At 49.8% G+C, this 8831-nt stretch overlaps 2 protein-coding genes across 2 annotated transcripts; both read right to left on the reverse strand.

Annotated features, from left to right (window-relative positions):
• Positions 1 to 1616: 1616 nt before the first annotated feature.
• Positions 1617 to 3015, reverse strand: LOC103642122 (uncharacterized). The gene has a single exon (XM_008665438.4). It carries the CDS (start codon positions 2424 to 2426, stop codon positions 1935 to 1937), a length of 492 nt encoding a protein of 163 aa, XP_008663660.1. The 5' UTR covers positions 2427 to 3015; the 3' UTR covers positions 1617 to 1934.
• A 32-nt stretch (positions 3016 to 3047) lies between these two features.
• LOC100279120 (uncharacterized) lies at positions 3048 to 3684 on the reverse strand. Its single transcript, NM_001152161.1, has one exon. It carries the CDS (start codon positions 3675 to 3677, stop codon positions 3246 to 3248), a length of 432 nt encoding a protein of 143 aa, NP_001145633.1. The 5' UTR covers positions 3678 to 3684; the 3' UTR covers positions 3048 to 3245.
• Between the last annotated feature and the right edge of the window lie 5147 nt (positions 3685 to 8831).

Here is an 8831-nt window from a genome sequence, read left to right on the forward strand (position 1 = left end):
GAATGGTTTGAGGATTGTGACACATGTCGAGATCATGGAGTAGTAGCGAATACGCTTCTCCAACTAGGTTTTGTGGTTTGGAACCCAAAATCATCGATATACGGCTTTGTTGGGTTTGGGTCTCAAAACCCGGATGGTGTTAGGCAGCAGGTGACATCATTGGCAATCTTGCATCAAGGCAAAACATTATCCTGAAAAGCTTGTACCTATCGGATGCATGAATCTTTACTTAGAGTCTTGTATTGAGAGAAAGAGTTGTGGTTGAGAGTGTCTGTACTTTTCTCTATGTCATTGTGTTATTTTATGGTGAAGGGCCTCACCTTTTTCAAGTTGACCTTATGGTAACAAATAAATCTCTCTTTTGAACCTTTGTGGCAAGATCTTGTAGTTTAAATCGATATATATTTTCTCCTCCGACTCTTCCTCTATTGCGATTTTGATAAATTACATATATGTTATTTAACCATGATTTGCTAGAATCTATAAGAAATATTCTTACTAAACTGTCTAGGTGCATTTCTCACTAGCACTTATATTTTTAGGGTAGTTTGAAAACTTAGGCTAGCCGCAGTCGAGAACGCCAAGGCATACGCTATACGGTTCCAGTTGCGAAATGGGCTGCAGCGGCAACTCGATATGTTACGCTATCTTCGAGTAGGACAACTGAAACGCCAAATCTGGAGTTCCTTCTCTCCTACTGCAGCAGCAGGCTTCCACGCTATACGGCAGCAGCAGTAGGCGTCTGCGCAAAGGAGAGAGGTAAAAATAAATAATAAAAAAGTGTGGGAAAAAATGATAGAATATGGGGTAGTTGGTATAGGGTAGATATTTAAGGTCAATATGAACGCGGAGTATTATAGGATAGAGTAGAGAATCTCGCTGATCAGGATGAAATATTCCTTTTAGAGTAGAAATTTAGGGTTCCGCGAGTGCGGATAGCCTTAAACGCCCTCTGAGATTTTTTGGAGATTGAGAAAAAATTAGTTCAACTTTCTCCTCAATCCTCGAGAATATCGGATGGATTTAAGTTTTTAAACTAACCTTTACTCGGAGAAAAAATAGTTTGTTTTCCTGAGATGAACTACAGTAGTCGGCCCACAACTGGGCGTCGGCGATGGTCGTCAACGCGGAAGAAAAACGGCCTATACTGGATTGGATTGTCAATTGTGGCCCGTGTCCTCAGCTCGAGCCCCTCCACTCCACATGCGTGGCCCACATCAGCCAGGTCGCATCGAGTGCCACACTGCCACCTTGCACTCGGTCGGGCGTCCGGTTGCTCTCTCTAGTCTCTAGTTTCTCGGCCCACGGCCCACGGGGCAGGATCGATCCGGCCGGAGTGCCGGACCGAGGCGGGGGCAGTGGTAGCTGTAGCCCTGTAGCTGCCATGTCGCGCTCCCGGCGCTGCAGAGAAAGGGACGCTGAAGCCGAAGCAGACCTGAACGGCTGAACCTGAACGGGAGGACGGATGAGAGGAGGAAGAAGAATCCTCTCTGCTCTGCTCTGCTCTGCTCTGTTCTGGTTTTCTCGTCTGCGTCCGTGCTTCAGAAATCAAATACATTTGCCTGTCCGTCCAGGACCCGAAGGGATCCACGGCGTGTTCATTCCAGGAGCAAGACTGACGCAAAGCGGCGACAATGACGATGACCCGAAACAACGAAAGAAGAACACAAGTTACATGCCCGTTCACGGACCGACCATTCATGGTCCGGGTCTCCAACTCGCGGCAACGATCGATCGATCATCTTCCTTCCGAGACCGACCGATGTCATATCATGCACACAATCGCCATACTTACATAGATAGATAGATGCCATATACATCACCACAAAATCAAAATCGTCAGTAGCTTTATTGCGGGAGCTGGATCACGTACGGGCGGCAAGCGAAGCGACAGCGCCATGGCCCCCACCTCCTCGATCGATGCCGGCTCGGCGTCACGCCTCGCCGTCGTCGAAGTTCTGCTTGTAGCTGACGGAGTCGTACCCGAAGTCCTGCGGCGCGGGGGCCTTGAGCGGGCGGCCGTCGCGCCCCAGCAGGCGGCGCGCCCCGGCGCGGAGCCTGAAGAGGGTGTGCCGCCACCCGCCGGCGCACCGGCACCCGCCCAGGCCTAGCGGCCGCGCCTCGTCGTCGTCGTCGTCGTCGTCGTCGCCGCCGCCGAGCTCCAGCGCGCGGGTCGCGAACGGTGCCGTGACCCACCCGAGCCCCCACTCCCACCACCGCCGCAGCGCGCCCGCCGCCGCCAGCGCCTTGACGGAGGGCATCGACCGCGCGCGCCGGAACGCCGCCACGGAGGACGACGGCCTCACGCGCGCCGAGAAGGAGGAGATGCGCCGCCGCAGCTCGATCCCGGTCCCTGCCGTGGTCACCGGCAGCTGCTCCTCGCTCCCCCGCGGCTTGATCGTCTCCAGGATCGCGTCGGTCGCCATTGCTCCTCGACTTTGGCGACCACCGACCCGGCCGGGGGATCGAACGGGCTGTGGGAGACACTAGTGGATGGGAGAGGGGGAGAGATCTTGGACGCGGAGGCTGGACCGGTTGGTAGGCGCGAAACTGACAAACTCCTGGCTCCTCAGCTCATCACTGCTTGGGGGACTGAAGAAGAGCTGGAGCAGCTGTATTCCGATTCCGACCAAGACCAATACACGCGTAGCGGGTAGAAAACCCAAAGAAAAGAGACGATGGCAAGACGAACAAGCGAGCTCCAGTCTCGCATGTCGCATTGCTTGCCATGATGTCTGCAAGCGGGGCGGCACGGCGTGTCGGCGCCTGACGCGGAATACCGAGGAGAGGGGCCGGCGGGCCGTTGTTTGTCCCGTGCCGGTGCGTGCTCAGCCAGACGTGCCGCCCACGCGCGCGGTCCATGTGATGTGCCCATCGCCCCATCCACTCTTCTCCAGTCTGATCTGGATTATTGTGCGTTGTGTTTTGGACAGCTTGCTAGCCGTATACACATAAATACGTACATATGTATACCGTATACTGTATATACATCTAGGTGCGGAGATACTCAAGGCAGTTTCCATTCGCATGGCAGCAAGGTTTTTTTGTTTTTTGCACCCGAACAAGCACGGCCTGAATACTTTCATTGTCGACCGAAGAAAGTAAATGCCAACAATCCAGATGAACAAGAAAAAAAAAGAAAAGAAAGCAAATCCCGAGTGACGCATCCACGACCACGATCCATCCATTTCCAGCGCAGCAACAGTTACCAGTTACCTAGCGGACGGACGGAGCTGGGAACGGCATCACAGGCGGGCGGTGTCCACGGCCGCGCCGCCGATGTTGGCGCCGGGGAAGAACGCGCCGCCGGGGCCGGCCCAGGACACGCCCTCCTCGGCCTTCCACGCACCGTCATCGAAGTTGCGCGCGTAGCTGGCGGAGTCGTACCCCAGCACCCCGGCTCCGGCTCCGGCCCCGGCCCCGCCGCCCGCCGTGGCACTCCTCCTGCCGCTGCCGCCCTTCCTTTCCGCCGCCGTGCCGCCTCTTCCGCAGAGCCCCGCCCACGCCAGCTTCCGCGCGCGGCCTGCGCCGCCGCACCAGTACCGCCGCCTCGCCGCGCAGCTCAGCCGCACGGCCGCCCACCGCAGCAGCACCCACGCCCGCGCCCGCACGCCGCCGCCCCGCGGACGCTGGCTCTGGCTCCCCTGCGAGAGCAGCCGCTGGTACGTTACACCCATCAATCACGAGACGCCGCGCCGTACTGCAGTCCGCAGTCGTTTTTGGCGCCACCTCGTAACGTATCGAGGTAATACGGTGGGTGGGTGGGCGGACGAGCGTTGGCGGTGTGGCTCTTTTGCTTGCGCGCGTGCAGTACTGCAGTGCGGGCTGGGTAGTTTTTGACTTTTGAGGGGGGTTTCCGCGTCGTTGGGTAGTGGACCGCGCACCGCACGACGGTTTGGGCCGGGCGGGTGCGGGATGGGCCCTGAGATGCACGTCCGTCCTGCTATCGACAGATGCACAGCGGGGGTGCTCAGGGCCCACACCACCACCACCACCACCGAATATCATTTCTCCCTGACCCACTTCTATTTTTTTTCATCTCTTAAATATATCTTGTTCTTAATTTGAAGCCCTAGTTGGACGTACACAAGTGTTGGTCTCGTTCGCCAGGATGACACTTTGCTTATATTGGAAGCGCTGTCAGGAAACAGGATTTCATTCGTAATCCTGCAACTCATAGAGCGGGCAGCGACTAGGGGTGTGTTTGTCCTCATGGCCCAGCAGCCTGGCTGCGCTCCCGGGCTGCAGCTCCCGTGTTTGCGTCGTCTGGCTTACTCGGGAGCCTGGCTGTCTGCGTGCAAGTTTAGTCTCTCAACCTGTCTCCATAGAAACGAGATCAAGGTCCGTTTCTTGGGAGCCTGACTATTCATGGCGCAAGGATTCCGCGTTTAGATAGTTTTAGTCTTCTAGCCCGGTTAGATACTGAGTGACAAGAGCCAGACTCATATGATATAAGTGCGCAAATAAAATTAGTTATAGTAGTCGGGACATGCTAAGTCCAGCCTAGACGAGTTAAATGGGTCGAGCTGGCAAAAAACAGAGTCACAAACATACCCGAGAGGACCACTGCCAGCGCACTCCCGATGGCACTGGCACTGGCACTGGCATGGCCTGCAACACGATCGAATCTGGATCGGTTAGCAAGCCTTTTCCATGCCGTCTTCTCCATCAGGGACAGTGACGAACAGTGGCCGCCGCTCCCCAGGTCCAGGTGGCCGGTGGGACCGCATGAGCACCGACGTGGCAAACATGGCGTCGATGGAGTAGGCCGCGTGACCAGTCCCTTCAGATCGGTTGACAAACCTGCTCGGGTCACAGTCTCACAGAGACCGGCATTCTGGTTCTGCAAACTCCAAAACGGTGCCATATGGCTGCGTCAGTTTGCGCAAAGACGGTGTCGTTTAGTAACCCTTTCAGACCATCGCCTTCCGTCGTCGCAGTGGTGGTTAGAAATTTAGTCATTTTCGATTTTAATTTAATACGAAAAACAATGCGATATATGCATAGGTGTATATAACTACTCGTATGAACAAGTATGTAAGAAAAAAACATAGTGTAAGGCTTATCAATGATATAGCTGAGGGTGAGTATTTAGCTTTTAATTTTGGTGGCTAAAATTTTATTAGCAATTACTAAGAGCATCTCCAACAACGTGTCATATAAAATGCCCTATAATTTAAAACTGAGTGTATTTTATAGAATTTAGAGCACCAACAAATATCCCGCTCCAACAGTAAAGCATCAAATATAGGTTATAGGGCAGCACACTACGGTGTAGTATATTTGATGTACTTGAGAGGACGCCCTATAACTTTTTGACCAAATTTTATGAAATGAAGCACTCTTGGAGTAGTTTTTATGTGTAGAGCCCCATATTTTAAGTTAAGTCACCAATTTGAGGCATTGTTGGAGATGCTCTAAATATAAGTTTATACCAATCCAATTAAATAAATGAACACCAAATGCAATACCAACAATAAAATGCATGTCCAATTTAATTTAATTCTATAATTTAATCATGTGAGAGGCTTGAGTCCCTCGTGATCGTGAGCACGATTGATATATCAGTTTTATGCTCTGCAGAGGTTGCACGTAAAGAACCCACAAGTCGCGTAAAAGTTCAAAGAACTTTGCACCCAACCATGTTGTGTTGATTAGGCACAATACCACACTTTCAAGGTATGATCGCATAGGGACGCTACAAGACATTTACAAATTCTACTAACATGAGAAAACTCGCTACCGTTTCAGGTAGAGGTGGTATAAGGATTCCTCGTCTGAAAAGCTACCACAGAGCAGATCAGCCCGAGAACCTCCCTATACTTGAGCAACTCCTCGCTTGCCCCTTCGGTTAAGGTTCTCACACAGTAGCTTCCCTAAATAATTAGCCAATACCAGAGCCATCATAATCGTTGTGGTTGCACTATTTTCTCAGATTGGCGCTCCATGTTCTAATTAAACAAAAATGACCATATTGAAAGTCGCCTAGAGGGGGGTGAATAGGGCGAATCTGAAATTTATAAACTTAAGCACAACTACAAGTCGGGTTAGCGTTAGAAATATAAACGAGTCCGAGAGAGAGAGCGCAAAACAAATCGTGAGCAAATAAAGAGCGAGACACGATGATTTGTTTTACCGAGGTTCGGTTCTTGCGAACCTACTCCCCGTTGAGGTGGTCACAAAGACCAGGTCCCTTTGAACCCTTTCCCTCTCTCAAACGGTCACTTAGACCGAGTGAGCTTCTCTTCTCAATCAAACGGGACACAAAGTCCCCGCAAGGACCACCACACAATTGGTGTCTCTTGCCTCGGTTACAATTGAGTTTGTCACAAGAAGAATGAGAAAGAAAAGAAGCAATCCAAGCGCAAGAGCTCAAATGAACACAACAAATCTCTCTCTCTCTAATCACTAAAGCTTTGTGTGGAGTTGGGAGAGGATTTGATCTCTTTGGTGTGTCTTATATTGAATGCTATAGCTCTTGTAAGGTGTAGAAGTGTAGAAACTTGGATGCCATTGAGTGTGGGGTGGTTGGGGTATTTATAGCCCCAACCACCAAAAATGGTCGTTGGAAGTGTGCTGTCGCATGGCGCATCGGACAGTCCGGTGCGCCACCAGACATTGTCCGGCGCGCCAGCCACGTCAGCAGACCGTTGGGGTTCGACCGTTGGAGCTCTGACTTGTGGTGCCTCTGGGCTGTCCGGTGGTGCACCGGACAGGTCCTGTAGACTGTCCGGTGCGCCAACTGCGCGTGTTCTGACTCTGGCGCGCACTGTAGCGCATTGAATGCGGTTGCAGACGACCGTTGCGCGCGAAGTAGCCGTTGCTCCGTTGGCACACCGGACACTGTCCGGTGTGCACCGGACACTGTCCGGTGTGCACCGGACACTGTCCGCTGTGCACCGGACACTGTCCGGTGACTCACCAGACAGTCCGGTGAATTATAGCGGAGCGCCCTTGAAATTTCCCGAAGGTAGCGAGTTCAGTGTCGAGTACCCTAGTGCACCGGACACTGTCTGGTGGCACACCGGACAGTCCGGTGCGCCAGACCAGGGTGCCTTTGGGTTGTCTTTTGCTCTCTTTGTTTGACCCCTTTCTTGGTCTTTTTATTGGCTTATTGTGAACCTTTGGCACCTGTAGAACTTATAGACTAGAGCAAACTAGTTAGTCCAATTATTTGTGTTGGGCAATTCAACCACCAAAATCAATTAGGAAAAAGGTGTAAGCCTAATTCCCTTTCAATCTCCCCCTTTTTGGTGATTGATGCCAACACAAACCAAAGCAAATATAGAGGTGCATAATTGAACTAGTTTGCATAATGTAAGTGCAAAGGTTACTTAGAATTTAGCCAATATAAATTCTTACAAGATATGCATGGATTGTTTCTTTATCATTTTGGACCACGCTTGCACCACGTGTTTTGTTTTTGTAAATTCTTTTGTAAATTCTTTTCAAAGTCCTTTTGCAAATAGTCAAAGGTAAGTGAATAGGATTTTGAGAAGCATTTTGAAGATTTGAAATTTTCTTCCCCTGTTTCAAATGCTTTTCCTTTGACTAAAACAAAACTCCCCCCTCAATAATATCCTCCTCTTAGTGTTCAAGGGGGTTTTAAGATATCAATTCTGACAATATTACTTTTTCCCCCTTTTGAATACAATAAGATATCAATTAAAAAATTCATCATTTTAAAACCTTTGCTTATCTTTTTGAAAATGGGTGGTGGTGCGGTCCTTTTGCTTTGGGCTAATACTTTCTCCCCCTTTTGGCATGAATCGCCAAAAACGGATACTTGAGTAAAATATAAGCCCTTTTAACTACTTTCTCCCCCTTTGGTAAATAACATATGAGTGAAGATTATACCAAAGTTGAAGAGTTGCTCGGAGCGACGGCGAAGGATGAGTTATGGAGTGGAGTGGAAGCCTTTGTCTTCGCCGAAGACTCTAAATCCCTTTCACTCTATGACTTGGTTTGAAATTCACTTGAAAACACATTAGTCATAGCATATAAAAGAGAGATATGATCAAAGGTATATGTTGGGACCATGCTTCGTCGCCGAAGGTCCTGCAAAAAGAAACAGCTTCAGCTGAAGCTGCTTGAACATGATGCCGAAGATACCGTTCACGAAGCTTCGGAACTACAGCATATCCGAAGACGAAGGATCGAACCGACTTAAAGATAAAATGACCTTTTAGCCTTCAATGGTCTGAGTCATTGTTGTAAACTTTTATGAGGGGCATAATTGTAATTCTTCATGAGCTGTGTCCTGTGCCTATAAATAGTGAACAGTATTCCTTTACTGTTCACACATTCCTGTAATTGCTAACGCATCACTCAAGAATTATCGCTTGTCAAGGCAAAGGCATAAATGTGCCTAATCGTTGTGTTCAAATATCTAAAATTCATATAGTAATATACGTGAATGATGTTATTTATTTTCGATGTATTAATCTCTAATGTTTCATGTTTTACCTTAATTTGTATTAACCCTGTAAGTTTAATTACGAAGGTGAAACCTTCGTAACATTATGTCTGTGACCTTCGTTCGAAGCTCATTTGATCCTTGTGGAGATAATGCTTCGACGGACGAAGGGCATTGATATTTAACATTTTGTGTTGCCTTGTTCTTAATTCATAGCATTTGAGAGCAAGTCCCCAACATTGGCACCCACCTCCGGTGAACTCACTTTCACTTTTTTGAGCTGATGGCTTCGTCCAACATTCAAGCTGGAGCTGCTTCGGCTCCGAAGCTGGTACTCCCGATAACAGGCGGTTCATGCTCAGAGCCAGCCAACAAGAAACAGAAGAAGGAGGCACAGAGAAGGGTACAACATGTC

The sequence above is a fragment of the Zea mays genome, chromosome 1, assembly GCF_902167145.1.
Source record: "Zea mays cultivar B73 chromosome 1, Zm-B73-REFERENCE-NAM-5.0, whole genome shotgun sequence".
In the NCBI taxonomy this organism is placed as follows: domain Eukaryota; kingdom Viridiplantae; phylum Streptophyta; class Magnoliopsida; order Poales; family Poaceae; genus Zea; species Zea mays.

Bases quoted from the DNA above. Each gene is read 5' to 3' on its own strand.
- LOC103642122 (XM_008665438.4), bottom strand. From the start codon at position 2,426: ATGGCGACCGACGCGATCCTGGAGACGATCAAGCCGCGGGGGAGCGAG.
- LOC100279120 (NM_001152161.1), bottom strand. From the start codon at position 3,677: ATGGGTGTAACGTACCAGCGGCTGCTCTCGCAGGGGAGCCAGAGCCAG.